The sequence below is a fragment of the Camelus bactrianus genome, chromosome 21, assembly GCF_048773025.1.
Source record: "Camelus bactrianus isolate YW-2024 breed Bactrian camel chromosome 21, ASM4877302v1, whole genome shotgun sequence".
Lineage (NCBI taxonomy): Eukaryota > Metazoa > Chordata > Mammalia > Artiodactyla > Camelidae > Camelus > Camelus bactrianus.
The window spans coordinates 31,137,611-31,162,040 of NC_133559.1; the positions used below are offsets into that span (position 1 = coordinate 31,137,611).

General features: G+C 58.6%; 1 protein-coding gene across 1 annotated transcript in view; it reads left to right on the plus strand.

Moving 5' to 3' along the window:
- Nucleotides 1–876: 876 nt before the first annotated feature.
- Nucleotides 877–24,430, plus strand: part of LOC141574331 (tensin-3-like) — an 89,475-nt gene continuing 65,921 nt past the window's right edge. Inside the window, 10 exon segments of the mRNA XM_074349092.1 lie at nt 877–955; nt 4,449–4,501; nt 5,822–5,993; nt 7,622–7,672; nt 10,482–10,604; nt 13,371–13,435; nt 16,108–16,263; nt 21,824–21,936; nt 22,275–22,335; nt 23,213–23,288. Coding sequence (XP_074205193.1) covers nt 5,844–5,993; nt 7,622–7,672; nt 10,482–10,604; nt 13,371–13,435; nt 16,108–16,263; nt 21,824–21,936; nt 22,275–22,335; nt 23,213–23,288 — 795 coding nt within the window. The 5' untranslated portion in view covers nt 877–955; nt 4,449–4,501; nt 5,822–5,843.

Consider the following 24,430-nt stretch of genomic DNA (forward strand, 5'->3'; position numbering starts at 1 on the left):
CCCCCACAGTCCCACTCAGGAAGCCCCTGCTGTCCTGCAGGGATGGCGCTGGCCCAGGTGGAGACCCCCGTGGTTTCCTCCAGAGCCCCCCAAGGCCGTCATGCCAGGGGTGGGTCTGTGAGGGCCACGTGGGACCCCCGCCCTCCCCGTGGTCCTTGTGGGAGGAAACACCCCAGTAGGAAGTACTTGATACAAAGAGAAACCTGTGTAAGATGGGATTATAGAATGAGCCATATGCATCTCCCTCTCAACTTAGGGGACAAGCCCCTCCACCGGCCTGCAGTGTAGACAGCTGGTGGGGGCAGGTCTGACAGCAGGGCCGAGACTCCGGTCTGGGCAGCTCCCTGTCCCCGCCCGCAGCTCCGGCGTCCAGTGAGCCGGCTGCGTCCGGCCCCAGGCAGGTCGGGTCACCTGCAGTCCTCCTGGTCTGACGTGCATCCAGGTGCCACCTCCCTCTTGTTTTCGCCGCCTGGGAACCCGGAGCCCGAGGAACAAGACGTTTCTGGATGTAACGGAGGTTTCACAGCACCCGCTTTTCCTTTCTGGTCCAGTGATGAGCTTTGTTCTTGTTTTTGTGTTTGCTTCCTGGTTCTGAGCTTGTTAACAAGGACAGAAGGCGGGCGGACACCTGCTGGGTTCTGGGACGCCTGCCTCCCAGGATGGGGAGCCAGCTCCCCTGGAGGCGGGGCTCCCCTGCCAGCAGGACACAGCCTCCCGCTCAGTGCGGGGCTTGTGGGTCCCTCTGGTTCCTGCAGGGCCCTGGCAGGTGGCCCTGAGCCTGACCCGCGTCCCTGCCCTGCACGCCGGGCCCCCTGCTCCCGTGTGCCTGCAGCTCCTGGTGTTGGAGCCCCGAGCCCGCGCTCCCAGCCTGGCCACCTGCCCTGGGCCCACGGCAGGGTGTGCGGGGGCAGCTGCTTCTGGACAGGAAGCCCCTCCATGCCCCCTTCCCAGCACAGTAAGTTCCACCCGAGGGGGACCTGCAGCGGCCCCACTGCATGCGCTTGGCACTGAGCCTGTCCCCGGCGCCCTCCTCCATTTGTTTGCTTCCGTCCTCGTCCCACAGCAATGGGCGGTGACGGTTTCCTGGAGTGCGTGGCCTGCCGCTGGCCCCTGCCCATCACTTCCTGGGGGCGGCCGCTGCCTGGGACCTCTGCCCAGCCAGCCCCTCTGGGGACAGAGGAGTTGACGGAGGAGCTGGTCTCCGCCACCTGTCCTGGGGACACCTCCCTTCCTCCTTCCATCAGTGTCTGTGTCTCAGAAATCTGAGTGTCTGGGGGACACATCAGCACAGACAGAGCCTCAGCCTGAACCAAACCCTCACCATGGAGTCGGGGTCAGTGAGCCATCACTGTAGCTCCCTAACTTCGGGGCGGGGCATGTACTTTTTTTGGTAACCCCCGTGATCGCTGCTCACATGTGACAGCATTAAGAAGATAATCAGTTTGGTCCCCACGTCCTCGCTCTGGGGGACACGGTCTGGCTGGCCGGGTGCCTTTGGGGACAGTTCCCCCTGAGTCTCACAGCTCTTGGCTGGTTACTGCATTTGTGGTGGAAGTTGCCAGTCCCTTCTGGCATCCACACACGGGGCGTGGTGTTTATCTGTCACGTCCCACATGCCAGGGGCTTCTCTGAGCTCTGCGTGTGTGTCTCCTTCAACCCTCCAGTACCTCCATTTCCCAGATGAGAAAACTGAGTCACAGAGGTCGCTTCCCGAGGTCAGGCTGCTCGGGCCAAGACCCAGGCATTGGATTCTAATCAGGGTGCTCGACCCCAGCCTGCGCCCCTCCAGGACATGTCGTGCGAGCTTAATTCTGGGGAAATTACAGAGCAAACCCCGAATGGTTTTCTGGAACCTTCTAGCCGAGCCAGGAGAGGAGCATTTGGCCAGATGGGGGCTTTAGGGGGCTGTGTCGGCAGTGACGCAGGAACCCCTCGGGCAAAGCAGCGGCGGGGCGGCCTGGTCACGTGGTGGTCAGTGATGGGACATCACAGGTACCCAGGCCCCTCCACTCCTCGGGGTGTTGCTGTCTCTCCTGCTTTGCTTTGTCCCCATTTTTTTGCACAACCTGCTGACGAGAGTTTGCAGCTCTTAATGAAGACGCAGGCAGTTTGGAAAGGACCAGGGGACGGCTCGGTCCCCCCGTGCTGGCCTGCCGTTGCAGGCGGCGGTCCCCATCAGTGCTGGTGGCCCCTGCAGGGCTGAGACCTGCTGCTGTCTCTCGGTGGTGGGGCCTCAGGGAGGGCCAGCCGCTCTGTTCAGTTATGAGTTACGCACAGGGCCCACTGGGCAGACGTGTTGTGTGCGCTCCTCACACACTCAGTGTAACGCAACACGGTGAGCGTGGCTGCTGGACCCGAAGGAACAGCAGACAGTAGACGGTGCTTCCAGGAGGGCACCCGAGTCCCGTGACGGCAGCGGGGAGGCCAGAGTGCCACGCTGGGAGCTGGAACTCCATCTGGGCCGACCCTGAGGTATTGTGCCGCCTCCTGCCAGCTACAGAAGTAAACTGTGCTCTAAGGAGGAAAGGAGAAAACGCCCATAGAGGAAAAAGTAAGGAAAAAATATAAACGAACGTTCAGAAGCCAACCGCTGCCCCGTCCACCCGCCGTCTGGCCAGATGTTTCCGGGTGTGTGTTCGAGTGGGAGTGAGTGTAGGTGTGATCACCCACCCTTCCCCGGGGAGCGGGCTTGTGGCCAGTGGGGGCAGGCATCACGGCCCCTCTCGGGCCCCCATGGGCCTCTCTCTCGGCCACATGGTCTGTCCTGTGTCACTGAGGCATGTGGCTGCCCTCCCAGCCATGTTTCTCCCACGTAATCAAGGCATGTGGCCGCCCTCCCAGCCACGTGATTTGTCCCATGTCACCGAGGCATGTGGCCACCCTGTTAGGCTGTTGTCTGTTTTGTGCTTGGTGCAGTGAGCACCCTGTCCGTGTGGACTTAGGGATTTTCTGGTCATTTCCTCAGGAGTATCCCTCATGTTGCTAAGTCACCAGCTTCAGGCCTTTTAAGGGATTTTTATATGTACAGACACGCTGTTTTGTAAAATGGATCAGCTTACGTTTCACCAATACTTAAAAAAAAAACAATTTAAGATTTTAATCTCTGCTGTTCTAATAGGAAAAAAATCTCATTATCGGGGCCTGTCTAACTGGAGCCCACCATGGCCAGCATTGATTGAGCACCTCCTGTATACAGGGGCAGTCTGAGCCATCAGTGGCAGAGCCAGCGTGGGGCCCCGGGAAGGGTGGTCTGCGAGGTCGGAGAGATGCAACGGGTGGAGTGCTTGGTGGTTCTGCGCCCGGCCCAGCTGTCAAGCCTGCAGGGAGCCCCCAAGAACAGTCAGCCCCGTCGGTCCCCAGCCCCCTCTGTTAGAGGAGACCACCTCGGCACATGTCTTTGCCAGGGAAGAGTGGACAGCCCGGGGCCCCTCTTATGTCTGCACGGAGGAGGGGGCTTCCGGGTCCTGCATCTGTTTGGGGCTGAGCTCATGACCTCTGGGGTTGGGGACTGGCCTGGGTATGTGTTGTGTGGTTGCAGGACAACATCTGTGACCATCGCTGAAACAGCCTTTATCTTCATCCTCCATCCCTTCATTTCACACCGTGGGGACCACATGAGCCAGGTGCCCAGTGGGGGCACTCACCGGGCTTGGGAGTGGCGTCAGCACAGAGCCAGGGGATCTGTCTACCCACCCGGAGCATGTGTCCCGGGCTGGGCCACAGAGCAGGGTGGAGATGTGGCGGGCAGGCAGGGCTCATGGAGGAAGGCATTCAGGAGAGCCATGACAGGGGCCCCAGGGTTCTCCCCTCCGTCCCTGTGACAAGACCGCACACCCCTCTGAGACTGGGCATCCCCACTTCTGACACCACAGAGGTGACTCATCCTCACAAAGCTGGGGGTGCATCTCCTGAGATACTGTGCCTGCTCCCTAGACTGTAACTAACACAGCCCTCACCACACGCACACACGCGCACACACATGCACAGGGGAGGGTGTGTGAACCAGAAAGTAATTACAACCTGACGCTTTCCCCGCTGTTGGATAAGCTTTAAAAAAAAAAAAGAGCAGATAAAATTGAAAATTCTCTCAGTCATTAGCTGGCTCATTCACGTCAGCGCTGACAATGATGATCGTCATGGTGGCCGGCGTGGACTGAGCGCCTTCTGTTTACGAGCACATTTACACGTGCTGGCCCAGGGCATCACTTCATCCCCCTTGGAATCACACGCTGTTGGTTCCCAGAATCGTGTCCCCTGTGTGTGGAGTCTTAGCACCGAGAGGACCTGCTAAGTGGGTGACCCTCCAGGTGGGGAGGTGGCTGGTAGTGGCGGCTGTGACTTAATGTTTACGATTAAGCTGCAGAGAGGCCACGGCCCCTCCCTCTCCACAGGGCTTGCAACGTGTGGGTGGCGGGAGACTCCAAGTGACCGTGTCTTGTCATTTGCAGGCTCTGCGGGCCCCCTCGCCGGCCACATCTCTATGCTGTGACAGACCGTGCAGGTGAGTGTCGGTCACCCTGGATCCTCGGGGTGCCCCTGGCCGCGGGCAGACCTCCCAGCATTACCCGTGGTCATTGAGATGTCGTCTTCAGTTTTAAGATGAATGCTTGAGGGGGCGTCACGCCATGGCGCTGTCTCTTTTTCTGGGTGTGATCGCCCAGCGTTAGAATCCCTGACTGTGGAAACGCTCAGTAAATAATTACATAGCCGCAATTTGATGGTGAAATGCAATTTGGGACGGGGGTCAGGGGTGAGTTCCAGAACGGACTCCAGCCCACGGAACACGCAGGTGCCCGGGACGGCCCCAGCCAGCACCCCACACGCACGGGCCCCCAGGGAGATGACAGTTGTCCAGGACACACTGCTGTTTTTTAACACCAGTGTCAAAAACCACGTGACTTGGTTTTCAAAAAGGAATCAAAACTCTTTCACATCCATGTCTGGGGCATAAGGTAGAGAAAAAAACCTTGGCCATTGTGTAGATTTGAATAAACCCACTTTGAAAGGTTCATGATGTTGAGTATTTGACCTTGTAGTAGATATCTCTCAAACTTGTCTTTGTTGTTTAGAAATAAATGTAAAACTGTTCATCCCTGAGGCCACCCGCCTCCCCGGGGCCTCTGCTGGGAGGCGACCTCGGGCTACGGCCCCCGTGCAGCGCGTCCTCGTGATGGGAAGCGGGGCACTGCCCGGGCTCCCCGGGCCTCCCCACACCAGCCAGCTCTGGCCAGGGGCTGCCCTCCGCCACCAGCTTCATGCCCTGGGCGTTTCTACCCCCCTCCCTCCCTCCCCAGACCCCATCCTCCGGTTCCTGCCACCTGCCCTGGTCTGCTCGCCCTTGGTTCCTGCAGACGTTAGCTCTCACCTCCCGCAGCTGGGATTCCTCCCCAGCCCGTCCCTGGGCCTGCGGCCCCCACACCTGGCAGGGGCTGGTGCACACAGGACTAGCCGCCGGCATAGATGCCTCCACCACCCACCCCACACGATGGGCTGCTTCTTCGCAGCTCCCTGCCACGGGCCTGATGCCCTAGAGTGAGGAAGGCTCCTCCCTCCAGGGTCCCGGCTTCCTGAACCCGGCCGGCCCGCTGCAGGCGTCTCCATCAGGCCCGCAGCGCTGCCGGGAGCCCCATGTCCTCTGCATACGCCCTGCCCCAGTCTGTTAAGGCCACTGAGATGCGGGCCCTCCCATGATGGGAAGTACTCAGACTGTGGACAGGAACCCTGCAGGTGCCGGCATCAGGTCCGGCGTGCACAAAGCGAACGTCCCCCCTCCCCTGGCCCTGGTCCTCAGGGCCTCTCCTGAAAGCCGCCCCTCCCCCAGGCCTGCGACGTGGAGCCCCACCATGGAGGACAGCCACGAGCTGGACCTCACCTACATCATCGAGCACATCATCGCCATGTCCTTCCCCGCCGGATGCTCCGAGGAGTCCTACCTGCACAACCTGCAGGAGGTGACATGCATGCTGAGGTCCAAGGATGGGGACAACTACCTGGTAAGCGGGGCTGGGGGGGCATTGAGCGTCGGGGTGGGGGGACGCCAAGTGTGGGAAACGCTGAGTGTGGGGACGGGGGTGGACACAGGGTGAACACACTGAGGGGAGCCCTGATCACAGGTTCAGCTGGGAGGACACTGAGTTTGCTGAAACTCAAGGAAGCCGCCGCCCCTGTGTCCTGGGGGTCTCTCTGGCCGTCCATCCATCTTTCCACAGGTTGGTGCTCTGGGACCCATGGGTCATGAGCGAGGTCCCCAGGGAGCAGGACTCACAGGGCCGTGGTGGTCCGGGCAGGGCCGCCCTGGGGGACGCCCAGGTCTCCTTGGGCCAGGGCAGCCATGGGCAGGGCCAGGCCCACCTCCCCACTGGGTTGAGGGTGGTGGTTGGCCTCCCTGGTGTGGATGCCTGCTTTCCGTCCCCCCGAGGTCAGCCTGGAGGACCGAGCATTGCCCAGGTCCACTGTGAAACGTGGGGCATCTCTGGCTGGAGTCCACGGTGAGGAGAAGTGGGGGACAGCATCTTCCCGAACCCCCTCCGTCTCCCCCAACCCTGTGCCTGTCAGTGGCCCTGTGTCTGTGTCCTTCGTGGGTTCTGATCATGACTTGACTTAAATTCCAGCTCCTCGCCTCCCTGGACCTGCCGGGTGTGGCCTCGGGTATCTCCTTGAAGCTCTAATCTTTACCCCAAGCCAACATCCTTATCAGCCCCCTCAGGTGACAAATGGCCAGGCAGGACCCAGAGGCAGCTCGGCCAGGGCCACGCATGGAGGCAGTGTCCGGTCCTCCTCCCTGCGGGCCGTCTCCTCCTGACCCCTCCCAGGCAGTGTACGTGCTGAGCCTGGTCCCTCCTTCCTCCCTGCTCCAACTCACTGTCCGCAGGGGTCTTGCCAGGGCCTGGGGCTGGTGCTGGGGGGCAGGTCCTCCCCTGATGCCAGTGGGGCCTTGTCGAGGCCACAGCCCCCCTTGCAAACAGCAAGAGTGTGGGTCCCCACCACTTTTGGGAACAAGGAACTCAGAAAAATCGGAGGAAAGACATGCAGTGTCTTCTGCAACTCTAAGGACCCCAGACTGCACCTGTCTTCCCCAGGGACATCTGAATTGTCTGCTCTGATAGGTGACTGCGGGGACAGAACGTCCCCACCGGCACACTGACCCTCCAGGGTGAGGTGTGTTAGCCCCAGGCGCTGGCCCTTCAAGGGAGGTGTTAAAGGGCACATGTCCCAGGGCATGGGAGGCAAAGAGCCAGGACCCAGGTCTGTGCTGAAGTACCCCCTTGTTCCCCTTCTGCTTTCCCAGGGGTGTGGTCGGTTCCACAGACCACACTGGTCCAGGGGCGCAGCATGTGGCCCTGGGGTCTCCCAGACCGGTCCCCTCGCAGCTCCAGGGCAAGGACAATCTCCTCACCCTGCTCCCATCCTCCCAGGAACGCCACGCCCTCTGGGTGTGTCTGCCGGCCTGAAACATCCATTTGTTTTGTTGGTTTTTCATTCCGTGACAGTTACACGCCGTACACCTCAGTCTTCCGTCCTCCTTGATATCTCAAAGGCAAATGGCGCTGAGAAGGCAGGTCTCTCTTCTCTGACCCCTGAGGGTGACAGTTTGACTAACGGCTGCTTCTTCCCCCCGTAGGTGTTAAACCTTTTGGAAAAGAGATGTGACCTGACAAAGCTTAACCCAAAGGTAGGTCCATGATGTTTGTCCTGCTCATATGAAAGTAGTTTGTGGCAGTGCTGCAGAAAACGTGTGACAGCTCAGTTGTGACAGCAACCTGGATCCAGGCGAGAGACCAAGCAGCACTGGGAGGGGTGGAGAACTCAGGTTTATTACACCAGCGGGCCCAGAGGAGTTAACACTCCAGGCTCTGGACCCCGACTGTAGGTTTACACAGGTATTTATAGGCTGCCAGTTTACACTTTGCAACATCATATGCAAATAAGGTATAACGAAAGTTGACTAATTAGGAACAAGCTTTGTAAAAATGGACCAATCAGGAGGGAGAGAAATAACCAATCAGGAGTGAGAGAAATGGACCAATCAAGAGTGAGAGAAATAACCAATCAGAAGTGAGCTCCATGCAAAAGAAATACTACACATGGACCAATCAGGAGTGAGGGAAATGGACTAATCAGGAGTGAGAGAAATAACCAATCAGGAGTGAGCTCCATGCAAATGAAGCACTACAAATGGACCAATCAGAAGTGAGTTCAGGGAACCAATAGAATTTTAGGGGTAAGTAACCTGGTTCAGAGGCAAAAGGTGAGACAGAGCCTCTGGGATGGTGCCGGCACCCAGATGGTGCCGGCAGGAGAGCAGTGGCCCTGCCTGGGGGTCCTGCCCATCTTTTTATGGGGCTTCCCGCCTCAGCAGGTCTTTGTGGGATACGACATAAGAAGGGGTGTTAGGGACTGTTCACATCCAGGACTAATTTTGTTTCATCTATTTTTTTTGAGAGGGGGAGTTAGGTTTGTTTATTTATTTATTTTTGGAGGAGTTTGTGGGGTCTGGACCCAGACCCTCATGCACGTGAGCTTGTGCTTTACCACTTAAGCTATATCCTCCTCTCTATGACTAATTTTTTTTAATTAACCTTTTTAGAGTTCAAAATAGTTATAAACTCCCAGGAAGTTGAAAAAAATAATACAGAGAGATCCCACAGAGCCCTGGCCCTGTCTTCCCCGGGGGTCATGTCTTGCATAACTCAGAGTCAAATATTAATGCCAAGAAGTGGACCTTGGTACCATCCACAGACTGCATGAAGCTTCCACTGGGTTTCCCTGCAGCTGTGTGTGTGTGTGTGTCTGAGACCACCGCCACGATCAGATCCAGAACACTTTCACCTCAAAGATCTCCCCCCTCCATCCATTATTCTTTTTTTTGGGGGGGAGATAATGAGATAATTGAGTTTATCTATCTGTTTAATATATTTAATATATTTACTTAATGGAGGTCCCGGGGGTTGAACCCAGGATCTTGCGCATGCTAAGCACGTGCTCTACCACTGAGCTAGACCCTCCCCTCAATATTCTTTGTTTTTGGTACAGTGTTCTTTTTAATAGGCAAGATTTAGGGGACATTTTGTGGATTGTTGTAAGTGTAAGTTATGGTATATATGGTGCATATATATATATATATATATATATATATATATATATATATATATATATATATATATATATATTCCACATGTTGGGATATTTGGAACCATTGGAATACAAAGCAGGGCACAGTGAGCTGCCTGTGTCACTGCTGGTCAACAAGGCAAAAGCGAGGAATTAAGTCTTAACAGGGATTCAGCTCTGCACAGTGTGCACAGAAATGCAGTGCAAGGGGGTCATGGCACCGTACAGCTGTCGGCTCTGAGTGGGGAAGGGGTGTGTGACTTTCTCTGCTCCCGGCCTGTTTCTGAATTTCGCCATCACTTGGCACAATTTCTATTGCTTTTATAAGAAGTCAGAGCTCTGCCTCCCCTCCCCACTGAAAAAAGGAGAGGAAAGCAAAGATGACACCCTTGCGCCCGCGGGTGTAGACCGGGGAGTGTGTGTCTGCGCACAGACCTCGTCACATGACGATGGCTTTCTGTGTTTCTCGGTTGTGACCCAGGTTCGGAGGCCTTCCTCTCTGTGGGGCAGGGCCCTCTCCTCTGAGGAGAAGTTATCTGCCCCGTGAGTGGGCGCAGGGGTGGCTTGTGAGCTTTCCCAAGCTGCCATTGCAGTCTGAGCAGAGGAATCTTGGCAGCGGCTGGGGCCAAGCACCCCTGACCCAGGGCCGGCCAGGTGGGGCTTCTCCCTGTGAGCCAGGCATTCAGCGGCTCCCGAAAGCCATTCCCCGAGTTGCCCTCCCAGCCGCAGAAAAACAGCTAAGACCCCGGGGGAAAACACAATCTTTCATGTTCTTCCATCCAGTAAAGCAGCCTGGCCGCAATTCCCACTACGTTTTAGAAAAGGAACAGGCAGTGTTGTTCTTGACTCTAAAATGAAATATTTTGCTAAATTAAAAAGAAAGAAAGAAAGAAACACTGTTGACTGGAAAAAAAAAAAAAGCACAACCTAATAGTTGAGAACGAGGTTTTATTCAGTGGAAGAAACTGAGGACTGAAGCCCGGGAGACAGCTTCTCAGATCTATGGGAGGGACTTCTCTGAAGAGGTAAGGGAGGAGCCAGGATATATGAGATGTTGCATCAAAGACGGGGTAGTTGGAACATGAAGCGATGCCTGTTAATTAATGAAAACCAGGCATCTCAGGTTAAGGAATTTAGTGCTTTTTTATGTACGGGAAGATACAAAGTCTGGGCTCATTGGAATCACCTTGGATGTGCACCTGAGCTCTCCAGGGCCAGTGTCCTGTCCACCCCTGTCCTGAGTACCCCCGGGCACCGCCGGGGGTGGCGCAGCGGCTGACGGCTGGACGGCCGCGGCATCCTTTGTTCACTGATGCGGCGGGGCACCCTTCTCATTCGCACCATCATCACCTTCTCTATGTGCCTCGCAGATCCTGGACGTGGGCTGGCCTGAGCTGCACGCGCCACCCCTGGACAAGGTGTGCACCATTTGTAAGGCGCAGGAGGCCTGGCTGAACAGCGACCCCCAGCACGTGGTCGTCATTCACTGCAGGGTGAGCGCCCGCCCACTGGGGTTTGTGGGTCGGTTTTCAGAACCCATCCTTAGGGGAAAAAAAACCCAAGAGTCCTGCAGCCTCCCAGCATCCAGCTTCAGCACGTGTGGGGCTGAGCTGCACGCAGTAAAATACCACAGGAGAGCGCGTGCCTTCATTTCCACACACTGTTATCAACGGAAGCCCCTTCTCCAGAAGCAGGGCACTGCTACGACACGGGCCATCTGCTCTGCACGGCCGAGCTGGCTGGACACGGCGGACAGGCTGCTTCCCCTGCAGGCTCCCGACGGGACGGGATGTGTCCACCCTGGCGTGGGCAGCATCTGGGCTGCCCGGACCCACTTCCCTCCCTCCTCCCGTGTCCTGCTTCTGCAGCTTCTCGGCTGCCTTGGAGTGTTCCCAGCGTCCCCCGCAGCCCCCGATTCCGCACGCTTGATCCTTTCCCCAGACACCATGATCTCGTGCCGCGCCCGGAGAGGAAATCTCTGCCCAGGGAAGGTGCGGAGGGCAGGCTCCGGCCCGGAGGGAGGGGCTGCCCCTGCTCTGTGCATTTTACACCGAACTCCGAGGCCATCAGCATGTCTCGTAGGTGAAGACATCTCTGCCTGGAAGTGTTTCTTCTCTCCGACTTGGCACGCTCAGAAACTGCACAAAACCCTCTGCATCAGGGACCTGCATTTAAAAGAGCCGCCCCTTCGTGTTGTGGCCCCGCAGGAGCCCTGAGACCGGCCCCTAGGGTGAAACAAAGCTCCCATGCCCCGGGCACCTGACGGTCGCTTGCCCGAAGAATAGCCGCCGGGGGCACAGAAGGCGTCTCTCTGCCTGTCTTTCTCTCACATCTGACGTGATCACTTTGTCTCGTCAGCAGCCAGGTGGTTCCAGTGGTTCTCCTGCCAAATTAACCAAGTTAAAATGGAGAAAAAACAGAGAAAAAGTAGTGAAATCAAAAGCTGCGTCTTTGAAGAGACAAGCGAAGCTGATCATCTCTGGACCACAAGGGACTTGGCATGCAGTGACCTCCAGAGCGTGCCCTTTCCTAGACAGCGCTTGGCTCTCCAGACACATCTTGTTAATGGGATTCACCAGCAACACCTTGAAGTATCTCAAGAGCAGTTTGCCCACCTCACGCTGTCGGGGAGGCCGTGAGCCCTTCCCGAGACGTTCTAGGAAGCATGCTGTGGGGGAGAAGCGGCCTCGTGATTGGGACCTGCAGGCGTGGATGCTGAGGGAAGTCGGTCACCCTGCTGCTGGCGGGATATTGCGGATGTCTGTCCAGACGTGCTGGGCCTGCAGGTGTGCCCCTCCTCCCAGGAGAGGGCCCAGTGCATGGGGCCGACGGGCCAGCCTGCCACAGCCCTGCCCAGGTGGGTACATGGGGTGGCGTTTGCGGGGATGTGTCCCCAGACCCCCCTCACTCGCCAGTACCGGTTGAGCAGAACCACCCCGCGATTCTTCCGGACGGTTTTGCCCCCTCTGCACCGTTGAGTTTGGAGTCGTTGGAGAGGAATGTTCACAGCGAATCCTGTGATCAGTGATCCGGATGAAAACTTCAAGTCCCAGAGACGGTTGTTTGTGCTTGAAGACTTCCTGCCCGTCAGCAGCGCCCCGGAAACAGTGGCTGGTGGTTGGGGACAGCCGTGCGGAGGCCCCCGCGGATGCGGACTGGGCGGAGGTGCTGTCTACGTGCAGGGATTGACAACAGAAGCCCCCCGGGGGGTGCACGGTTCCAGCTGCAGGCGCTGGGGTCCATTGTGGACGGCTGGCTGTGCGTCTGCCCGAGTGCACTGAGTGTCCACGAGGACACAGGGGTCACGAGGCCGAGGGGAGGATGCTCCTGATGCCGTTCACACGTCAGGATCCAGCCCCAAGTGTCCTCCGTCCTCCCTTGTCCAGGACGCACTGGGGACCTGCGTGCTGGTGGCACAGCCGTCTGGCACACGTGATTCTGGACCAGGTCTGTCACCCACTGTTCTGGAGAGACCCAGACGAGCACCCACAGCTCTGGGCCCCATGGGCCCGTCACACCTCCTGTCGCCGGTGGACACAGCCCCGAGGTTCCTGAGCAGCCAGGCGTGGCCGTGTTCTGACAGAGTTTCCCCGGGGACACCGACGTGTGACGTTCACGTGACTTTATGTGTCATTGGAATGGCATCCTTTCGGTTTTTCTTCAGCTGTTTGAAAGTGTAAAAACAGCTCTTAACTCACAGGTGGCCGGTGCTCCGGGCATGGGCAGAGGTGGCTGGTCTGCCGACCGCTGTCCGGGGTCGTGGCGGTGTGTTCCGGAAGGTGGTGGTCCCTGGTTCCACCAGGGGGAGGGGGCCCGTCACGGAGCCCGGGTGCCTGCAGCCAGCTTATGGTGGCAGCAGAGACCTCGGTCCTGCCGGGCTGCCCTGTCCGGGCTCCTTGGTCCTCTGTGATGCTGGCGGCTGGCTGGGCTCGGCTTTCCTGCTCCTCTGGGCCATGTGTGCAGCCCTCCAAGCCCTGGGCCTGTGCGTGGGGCATGAGTCGTGTCCATTGCTTCTGCCCCGGCTTCACTGGGACACGGGGAACCGAGTGGCCGCCTCTGTGCAGACCAGCCTGGGGGGCGTCCTTGGATGCCCGGGGAGCACCTGCTTCAGCCGGCTGCTGGCCAGCGGCCTCCCGTAGGCGTGTGCCCCGCCCCAGGGCAGGTCTGCACAGAGGACGCTCCCCTCCAGACAGGCTCCATGCTACGCCGCGGGGTGAAGGGCTGCGCCCTGCTCTGACCACCTCTCTCCCCTCCTGCAGGGCGGGAAGGGATGCATCGGAGTGGTCATCTCGTCCTACATGCACTTCACCAACATCTCCGCCAGGTAGGAGGGCGTCCTCGCTGCCCTGGGCATGGGGGGGAGGCGGCGCGGCCAGGACCCGACCCGCAGGCCGAGGCCAGCCGTGTGCTCAGCGTGTCCTGGGTGCCCAGAGACCCGGCCGCGAGCTTGGGGCGTGCGGCCATGAGAGAGACGCTTTCCTAGGTGTGGGGTGAGGGTCACCCCGGGTCCTTCTGCGGGAGATGAAGCGAGTTAGCAGAGCCAGGGGAGGGCCGTGTCACTGCTCACCTGCGCTCTGTGCACCATCATGTCAGGGCAGTCCTCGCTCCTACTTCAGAGGTGAAGACACTGGGGCCTGGCGGGCGCAGGCAGCTCGCTCGCAGTCTCATGGCCCATGAGCGGGAGGGGTCCAGGCCCCTGGGGACAATGGGGTCCACAGGGTGGGGGACCACATGCATGTCCCCGTGGGTTTGCATCTGCAGCTGAGGCTGCGTTCAGCAGCCCCTCGCAGGGCATGAACCCCTCCTTTCTGACAGGATCCAGGCCCATTCACATCGGCCCATCAGCCTCCCTGTCTCGCATTTGGGAGTGAAACCTGACTTTCCACGTGTTTTCTCTGGAAACACACTGGGGGTGGGCCATGCTTGCCAGGCAGGAAGCCCAACCCCCAGATGCAAATCAGAGCCCTTCCTGGGGACACTCAGCACCTGTGTGTGTGGACCACCTGGCTTCCTGGTCACACCGCCTCCCTCGACAAGCCAGGGACTCGGTCAGGGAGCCAGTTCCGCCCGGCGGGCTGCGGGGCACACCTCTCGTCTCTGCCCGCGACAGGGCGGCTCTGTCCGGAGCCAGCATTCCGGCTCCCTGGGCAGGCCCGCGTTTATGGAAAGCGCACACACGCAGCTTTTTCACTCACAGCACATCACCGATACCCTCCTTAAAAGCCCTGCTCTTTCCAAATAGTCAGTGCGTCTCAGCTACGCCTGTCAGGAGGCCCTCGCGGGCGGCTCCGAGCCTCGGGGCCTCCCCTGGGAAGTGGGGGCAACGCTTGTGCCTCGCAGGATGCTGTGACACTAGCCCAGTGGCCGTGCTGGTACCGGTGGGGGTGACGCTGGTGCCCCCTCCCTAAGACGGAGTGACCCACCACGCTCGCTGTAACCCGCTTTCCTCAACGAACGCTCCTTCCTAAATGTCTTTCCTGACATCATTTCAGTGGCTGCACCGTTCACCGCTCGGTGGACAGGGTGTCATGTATTTAAGCATTTACTGACACTACCTCTCCGGGTCGTTTGAAGATTTTCTTTAGAATTTCGGTTTTTTCCTTCTGTGATCTTGTGTCCCTAATGCATGCATGAGATGCATGCGTTCTCACCAGCACATCTTTTTTCCCCCCATTAAAAAAAAAAAACGAAGTGTAGTCAGTTTACAATGTGTCAGTTTCTGGTGCACAGCATCACGCCCCAGCCAGACACACAGTAAGAACATCTCAGTCATTCCTACCGCTTCCTCTTACATGTTCTTCCCAGAAGCAGAGCAGTCCTAAGGAGCAGAAGTCTGGAAGGCCTTTGCCACACACCGTGCGCATCTCAGAGCAGACACTTCAGGTCATGAAGGAGGATGAACGTTCTTGTAATGGCCCCAGGAAGATGAGGGTCGATAAAGCGTCGGTTCTGACGTCTTGAATGCTGGCCACAATGCAGTGTCAGCATTTAGTAGAAGTGAATTCCAGGGGACCGAAGGCTTAGAAATGCACGTGTGGGTATGGAACTCTGCTTTGTGACTTAAAACACATGCACATGCAGAGTCTTAGATATTCAGGGAGCCTGCACCTACCCCTGCCTCCGTGCAGGCCCCACCCAGCCCCTTGTTAGACGGACGTGAGCAGCCCGTCTGTGCACCTATCTCTGCGTGCTTGTCTAGGTCTTTCTGGCGTCCACGTTCCTGCACGCCCCGTTTTCCGGAAGGGGCACGCGCACACACACACATTCCAGGGAAGGGCCACATTGTGTGTGATCAGGGTTTCAAGGAAGCTTTGGGCTCAGGTGATCTGAGGACTTTGTGCATCCTGCCCCTTGGCTTGTGCTGAGGTCAGATCAGGAAGCTGCATGAGTGCCCGTCTGGGGTGAACCTGTGGGCCCCGTGTGGCTGGAGTATAAGGTCCCGTGGGCTGTTGGAGAACCAAGTGGCCATTGTGGCGGTCACTTCGGAGACATGGCCTCTGTCAGCTCTCCACCCCACCAGCTGAAGCCTTCTCCCCGTCTCAAGGTGTTCCTAGACTGGAACTCAGAGTGTCCCCTGCGGGTCCTAGACTTGCCTCGTGGGGCTGGTGGGCGGCACCAACCGCAGGGCGTGCGGGGCCCCTCCTGGTCCAGAGGCCTGGGTGTGCCTGCTGGCCTCCGCAGAGCCCACTGATGCTGCCCCCATGTGGTGCCCATGTGGCAGGAGAGTGGACGCCGGGCCTGAGCCCGCCTGTGGGAAGCAGGGGTGGGCGACCCCCTGCCAGCATGCGTGGGGCCCAGTGATGCCCAGCAGAAGGGACTCAGACCCTGCAGGCCTGGCCCCCTCGGCCCCTCATCTTCTGGTGGGGGAAGAGGCCTGAGAGGAGGTGCTGAGTGGGTGTGCCGGGCAGTGGGGCTCCTGAGGGTGCGGGTCCCTCAGAGCAGCTTGGGGGCCCCCGTGGTGGCCGTGGGGCTAACTCTCTCCCTCTGCCTCCCCAGTGCCGACCAGGCCCTCGACAGATTTGCCATGAAGAAGTTCTATGATGACAAAGTCTCGACTTTGATGCAGCCTTCCCAGAAACGGTGCGTGTTGTCCCAGAGTCAGAGCGCAAAGACCGACGAGGCCTCACACCTGAGGACATCGGGGCGGAGGGGGTGAGTCCTGGGAGCGGCCGAGGCAGGAGGGGTGGTGGTAGGTGCCCGGGGTGAATCCGGGGTGGATCATGACCCTCCCTGGCCGGCTCTGGCGTGGACCCAGGGCCCCTCCCTGCGCTCAGTCATCGGTCCCTCCGTGCACTTGGCTGGTGTCCTGCCTCCAGGACCAGGGGCAGGGAGCTGCATCTGAGCTGAGTGGGGGGCCACGCAGCCTCTGCCAGGGTGGCTGCGGGTGGCGGGATGCGGCCACACGCTCTCCAGGACGAGTGTGGACACATGCAGGTTTGGGGATGGTGGCCCCTGCGCCCGGCATCAGCCTCAGAGGCAGAAGCTGTGGGGGGCCAGGGAGCAGGCCGCACCCAGGTGAGCCACGCCACCCTCAGGCCCGTGGAGCAGCGCCGGGTGCCGGCAGCCCGTGCCCGGCAGACACCCTTTCTCTGCATGTGGGGCCGGGGGGCTAAGGACACGGTCACCGTGTTTTCACTGTAAAGTGAACAGTTACTGAGACGGTTTTCCTGTGTTCATGTCTGTTTCCCCAGGGCCGAGGGCTGGGCCCACAGGTGCGGGGCACAGAAAGTTCCAGCAGCACCTGGGGGGAGGCAGGGCCGCGGGTGTGTTGGTCCAGGGCCGAGTCACGATGTTTACACTGGGGAAGGGGCTTCAGGGACCGCAGAGGCTCCTGCTGCTCCATCCTGGGAGATTCTCATGGCTGGGGCATGCGTTGTGGGTGTGGGACCGCAGGACACGTGAGTCACCGAGGGAAACCAGGATTTTATTAGCCTTTCAGTTAAATGGCCCCGTGTTCTATTTTGAGCCAGCGAGTGTCATTTCTGGGCTGAGCTTTTTCTAAAACGGTGACATTTGTACATGCCCCGGCGGGAGGGTGAGCAGGGGTAGTGCAGCCCAGAGCGCAGTGCTCACTGGGGACGGGTGCTGGTCACCCTTCCCTGCAGCTTATTAACCCCACTGATGGAGGAGGGGAACTTCTCCCTCTGACATGCCCCAGTCATGGTGCATCTAGTGAGGATGGATGCCGGAGCGTTGACGAGTGGTCAGGGCGGCGTGGATTATGTTTGCACTCCGAGGCTCATCTCCAGCCCCGCAGGTCACCCCGCCCAGCGCCTGCCGGGGAAGATGCTGGTCACACCATAATCCAGCTGGTCACAACTGAGCGAAGCAATGCAGGAGCATCTGAGACCTCCAGGAGGCGCGGTGACCATGTCCGCGGGCACAGGCCAGGGTGGGAGCCGTGGCTGTGGCCCCAGATGGCCCCGAGGGCAGGCCTTGCAGGCCATTTCAGGACTGAGCTCAGGAAACCATCTCAAAGCCAGTCTGGTGGTGAGAGTGGATTCATGAGCTGAGGCTTGTGGTTCTGGAAGCTCGGAGCCTGGCAGCAAGGCTCCTCCGGCCTTCATGTGATTAGTTTATGGGCCTGGGAGGCCGGAGGCCCGTCTGACGGATGGCAGATTCTCTGTCACTTTGTGCCTTCCTCCTAAAAGCCACCGAGCAGGCGGCCTGCGGCAACAGAGGCCCCTTGGAAGTCGCTGGTTCCCAGCGGGGTTTCTGGGCGGGGGTGCCCTCTCCCCACACCTGTCACCTGAGCAGACTGAGGGCAGCGGGTGGAAGCCCCGGGGCGGCCTCCGGCAGAGGCCGACGGCCCTGCTGCGTCAGCGTGGCCCATGAACATGGAGGCCCCTTCAGTTTGATGGGGAATTAAGAAAAGAAACTTCTTCTCTGGCCTTCGTCAGCACAGCCCGGCGGGAGCAATGAGTGAAGTGGTGGCAAGCTCACCCTTTCTTCCACTTCCCTGTTCCCAGAAGGAGCGAGACGGCACACGCTTCTGGGGTCCCCCCTCCGAGAGCGGTGGGGGATGACAGGTGACCGGCTCCTTTGGGGCAGCAAACCCCTCACAGGGGTGCGGAGAAGAAGGGACCCTGGGGAGACCCCGGTGGGGTCGTTCCCATGTCCCCTCTGTGAGGCGAGGGGGAAGCCAAAAGTCCGGGTGTGCGGACCCCAGGATTCCTGGGTGTCTAGTAGCCAAAAGTTCCCCAGGCTGTAGGATTATGTGGTTTGGAATATTTCTGTCATTTTGGATGGAGGGGAGGTAGGTAGTTTTACTGAATTATTTTTAGAGGAGGGGCTGGGGATGGAACCCAGGACCTTGTGCCTGCTAAGCACACGCTCCACCCCTGAGCGACACCCTCCCCATTTCTCCCGTTTTTGACACGATGCCATGAGTGTCCGAGAGGACCTTGGATGGGAAGCAGGGAAGGTGCAGAGGGCACATGTGCAGGTCTTCTCTCCGGAGGTTTTCCTAAAAGGCCATTCCGATCCCGGTCAGGTGTCTAACAACCGGGTGGTAAAACCACAGTGTCACAAAATCCAGGCCTGGGGCTTGGGAGTTACGGCTGCATCGAATCCTGTGAACAAGTTGCCTGCAACGACTTCAGCTCCACAAGGTCAGGCAGCAGGATCGCCGGGAAGTGGCGCTTCATGAATAGGAAACACTGACTTACAAAATGACTTTGTGTTTCTTCCCGACAAAGGAAGCGCGGGGAGGAAGAACTCAGCTGCATTTCATCCTAACACTTTATGTCTTTGATTCACCTAGAAAGGTGAGAAGTCTGCATGCACAGCAGACGTCTGAAATGGGCAGGTGAGAATTTACACATGAGCTGCTTCAAGAGGAGGGTTTTTGGTGCAATGCCATGAGGAACTGGCCCCGCTGGGCAGTGCGCCTGGGGCCCAGGCAGGGGGATGCCCACCTCAGTTCCGTCTCTGACCCCTGGGAGCGTGGCCTGGGCTCTGGGAGCTTGCAGGGAAATGGTCTTCTTCTGCCGTCACCCTGACCCTTGACCCTCCTCACCCGAAAGAAGCAACGTCCACGCTCCCTCTGGCTGCTGGGTGGCAGTGGTGGCCGGGCTGTGTCAGTGGAAGTGGAGGACCCTCCGTATGTGCACAAAAATGTGAAACAAACTGACCACCACCCCTCCTTCCTGACACCAGGTCTGTGTGCTCATGGGTCCCCGAGTGAAGGGCCACCTTGTCCGGAGTGACCAGTGCGGGCAGAGCGAGCAGCCAGGTGCCCACAGAGGAGACACACTGGCTGGGCCATGAGGAGGCTGAGGGGTCAAGGGTTGTGACCAGGGCTGCCTGGCACTGCAGGGAGGACGACCGCTCTCTGGAGCCGGCGATGACCACGTCCGTGGTCCATTCTCTTGTGCTCAAGACCAGGGAGCTGCAGGGCCTGCAAACTGCAGGGTGTGCACTGGGTGATAAGCAGGCAGATGGGTCCTGAGGATGGAGACACCCATGTCCCTCAGTCTGCATGAGAGGATGGACACCTGCGTCCTCACGTCTGAACGGGAGGATAAAGACACCTGCTGTCTGGCTAGAAGGTGGGACAAGAAGCCGAGTGGAGTCACCTGGTGATCCATCCCTGCAGCCACAGCCCGGCCACGGGGCCACCCACCACCCAGGGCTTCCATCCAGCCTTGCCATCCTGCGGTGAGGTCTCCGAAAGGGAAGAGGGGCACCTGCCACCCGGAAAGTGGAAACACTGTGAAGGACACCCAAGCTGAAGCCAATGTTCTAACATTTTTTCTAAAAGGATAGATTATAGGTAGGGGGATTTTTGGTCTTATTTGTTTGTGGGGGGGTAATTCGGTTTATTGCTTTATCTTTAGAGGCGGCACTGGGGATCAAACCCAGGACTCGTGAGTGCTAGGCATGTGCTGTATCCCTGAGTTCTACCCTCCCTCTACTATAAGTGGAGGTTTTAAACTTCTGTTTTTACAGTTTACTAGAAATTTCCTTCTTGTTCTGTTTGCTTTGCTTGCAAATTCAGCAGCTTGAGATAACGGACTGCCTCTGAATTGCTGGGGTCAATCAGATACTTTTAAAAAATGTGAGTGTGCCCGGCATGTGGCGTTGTGTAAGTTTAAGGCATACAAGAATTGATGTGATGCATTCCCGTCCTGTGAGGAGACCTCCGGGACTCACTCCTCCTCTGTGCAGGTCTGTACCCTCAAACCCCTCTTGTCCCCAAGCCCCCAGACCCTGGGGACCACCATTTCCCTTTCTTTTTTTAAATGTTTGGCTCTTTAAGATTCCATATATATGACTGACACACTGTGAAGAGACGCTACCTCCCACCATTCAGATGGCCATCATCAAAAGGATGAGAAAACGAGCGTCGGCGGGGACGTGGCGGGAAGGGACCCTCGTGCACTGTGGGTGGGGATCTAAACTGGTGTAGCCACTGTGGGCGACGGTGTTGCAGGATCCTCAAAATATTAAAAACAGAACTGCCGTGTGACCCGGCAACCCCAATCCCGGCTGTACACCTGAAGGAATGAAAGCAGGACCTGGAAGAGACGCCTCCACCCCGTGTTCACTGCAGCATTGTCCACAGCAGCCGAGATGTTGGAGCACCCAGGTGTCGCTCCGGGGATGGGTGGACGAGGAAGACGTGGTGTACACACGTGAAAGAGGACTCAGCCGTAACAAACGGATGAAAATGTGCAACCTGTGACAACGTGGGTGGACAGTATGCTGAGTGAAATAAGCAGACGAGTTTCTTAGCATAAGTACACTGAGCCTGGCAGGGGTCCCAGTCATGGGGCGGGGGTCCCTGGCTCCAGGGGGAGTGGACAGGGTGGGGGGGCATGGAGGAGCCCATGAGTCAGCGGGCGCCTCCTCCCTGCACCTGGGGGGTTCCGTGTCGGCGTTGGGGTTCCAAGGTGCACGGAGGTGCTGCGTACCGTGGGCTTTTGGTTTGCTCCGGAGTGAGGCACTGCAGGGGGAGGGAGAGGCTGAGGCCAGGCTGTGTGTGAGATCCCGGCAGGTCTGCGCCCACCTGGGGTCACAGCCAGCACCTCGTGTCCCGGGAGGAGCAAGGGGGAAGCACTCCTCGGGTAGGGTCTCTCTGGACTGCCAGGTGCACCCACAGGGCTGTCGGCCGGCAGGGTCTTCAGAGAGCAGGGTGAGACAGGCCGTGGGGAGGGTGGGCACAGAGGAGGAGAAGGGAGAGGGCAGGAGGGCAGTGCAGGAGCTCATGTGGGGGCCCTCACCATCAGATGTGTCATGGAGTGCAGACCCCCGTGACTTGGGTTTCCCAGGGATAGCAGGATGAGAGATGGGTTGGGTGACTTCAGAGGTGTGAGCTGGTTCAGAGAACACATGCATGGGACCGCAGGGCTCCTGCTGTCCCGTCTCCCGGCCTGGGGACCGTGACCGTGCCATGCCCTGGCCTTGCCTGGCTTGGGGTTCCTTGGACAGAGGTGGTGCCCGGTGCTTGGGGTGCAGAGCAGGAGGTGCCCAGGGTTCTGTGTCCAGGTCGTGGGCCACGTCAGCATGGGGGCCCGGAGGTTCTCAATGGGTGTTGGGCCTGGTTTGCGCTCCAGGGCGGGGACCAGAGCCTGGGGTGCTGGGACCCCTCCCGGCTGTGAGCAGTCACATTGAGGTCTCTCCTAGGGCTCCTCCCTCCTCCCCGGGGGGCCCCCCAGGGGGTGGGGGTGGGAGGGACCTCGTGGGCACTCTAAGCCACTGCCCTCCGCAGGTACATTCAGTTTCTCAGTGGGCTCCTGTCAGGAACGGTGAAGATGAACGCGTCACCCCTGTTCCTGCATTTTGTCATCCTGCATGGGACCCCGAACTTCGACATGGGTGGAGGTGAGTGTCTCCACACCTGCTTCCCGGTGCCGGCCCTGCCTCCCGTTCCCTCCTGAGACATCCACGCCGGGGGCTGGTCCTCAGTCCCCCTGGCCCCTGACCACACAAAGCTGCCAGGGTGCGGCAGGGCTGACCTGCCTATCAGGGGCACGGGTGGCCAGTGAGGGGAGCGGGACCTGCCCCGGGAGCGCGGTGTCCCTCGCTGTGGGTGACTCCAGCACTGCTGCCCCAGGCCCCGAGGGCAGGCCCTGGCTCCCCTCTGTCCACGCATCCGTCCGTCAGACTGCGGTTCGCCTGTTGGCTTCGCATCTTTACAGAGCACTCTGTGTGTCTTTCAGCCTGCCGGCCCTTTCTGAAGCTCTACCAGGCCATGCAGCCGGTGTACACGTCAGGGATCTAGTGAGTGGGTTGCCTGCGTGGGGGCACTGAAGAGCGAGGGAGGGGCCTGGCCAGGAGTGGGGGGTGGGGGTGGGGTGGGGTGGGGGCGGGGGTCCCACTGCAGAGCTGGGGAGGGGCCTGGCCAGGGTGGGGCGGGGTAGGGGTCCCACTGCAGGGCGGGGGCAGGGGCTGTGGCAGAGCCCAGATGGACCCCCAGGAAGCCGCCCAGGAAGCCGAGGTGGGGGACCCCCGCCATACCTCTGGCAGGCGTCTTGCTACTGTCACAGTGGTTGGCTCCATCCAGGGGCCAGGACGCTGGGACCGGAGTGGGGCTGAGGGGCCCCATGCTGCATGGAAGGAATCGGATACGGCTCTCATTTGGGGGCCGACCACAATTTGCCTCTCTCTCCTTTTTGCGTTTAGACAAAGGGCAGGCACACATTTCCAGAATGTGTATGAGTTTCTAGATCTTTTTGATTGGGTTTGTTTCTGTTTGGATGAGCATTTTATGCACATTGATGGAAAATGAACAAAGGTGAAAAAAAGGCTTCTCATTGCTCGGAAGGAGCTGTTACCACATGTCTGGACTCCTGTTGGACCCGGGCGTTGGTGACACACGGGTGGTCACACTCTTAGCTTATTACAGAAGCGGGGCCGTGAACACCCCTGGGTTCCACGCTGCCTGGGGTCTCTGGTGTTGCCCCCAGGACCTTGCCGGCCCCATGGCTTTTTCGCACCTTTTGGACCCATTTCTGCAGGGGAGAGTCTAAGGATTTGGGTTCCTGGGCGGAGCAGGGTACCTTGTGTGATGTCCATCATGGGGCTGCTGTTCTCAGAATGCATTCTTCCCACTAAATCACGAACCCTGTGACAACGAACCTTTTTGTTTGTTCTGAAGCAACGTTGGCCCAGAAAACCAAGGCAGGGTCTGCATCTCCGTGGAGCTGGCCCAGCTCCTGAAGGGGGACGTCATGGTGAGTGGTCCCCTGCCCCGCTCTCCCACATCACACCCCAAAGGCCCCTGCCATCCCCCCACCCAGAGAAAACCCACAGGAAGGGTGAGAAGCAAGCCTTTCTCTTTAGGCAGTTGGTTGATTTTTTGAGTAAAGCTGTGCAGGTTTTTGTTTGCTTTTTTTTAAATTGAATATAGTTGATTCAGTGTTAGTTTCTGGTGTACAGCATAGCGATTCAGTTACACATACTTGTTCCTTTTCAGATTCTTTTTCATTATAATTTATTACAAGAAATTAAATATAGTTCCCTGTGCTGTACAGTAGGACCTTGTTGTTAATCTGTTTTATATCCAGTAATTTGTACTTGCAAATTCCAAGCTCCTAGTGTATCTCAACCCCCTTCCCCCTTTGGTGACCATAAGTTTGTTTTGTGTCTGTGAGTCTGTTCCTGCTTTTGCAGTGGAATACTATTCAGCCATGAAAAAGAAATAATACCTTTTGCAGCAAGATGGATGGACCTAGAGGTTCTATACTAAGTGAAGTTGGTCAGACAGAGAAAGACAGATACCCTATGATACACTTATATGTGGACTCTAAATAAAATGAGGCAAATGACCTTCTTTACAGAGTGAGTACAGCCTTTTTAACAAAGGGAGTAAACAAGGCTACTTGCAATTTGCACCCTTGAAGTTCAAGTCCTAACCCAGCCACTGCTCTTTCCGGGTTCCCACTTCTCGACTGTAATGCCCGTCTTTACGTGACCCAGGCCTCCCAGGTGTAGATGCAGATGGAAAGTGTTCATTCATCATTAGTAGTCTGCCCCCTGGCTCTGGGCCCCGGCTCTAGTCCTCCAGCCAGAAGGAGGCCAGAAGACCCAGAGAGGCCGAGAGAGAACGGCGAGGCTGCTGTTGTGATGGGCACCCAGCCGCTGGCTCCAGGCCTCGCCTCCAGCCCATGGCCTGGGGGAGAGCCTGCTGCCAGCATCTCCAGGCTGGGGTCCCTTTGTGATGGCCCGAGGGAGGTGGCCAAAAGCCCGGGAAGTGGCAGGTGACTCCCACACCAGGTCGTGGGGTCCTCTCCCAGAAGGAGCTCCTGACTGTGGGCTGGAGGCTGCAGGTCTTCCCCCTGCCTGGGCCAAGGGCCCGTTGTCAGCCAAGGGCCTG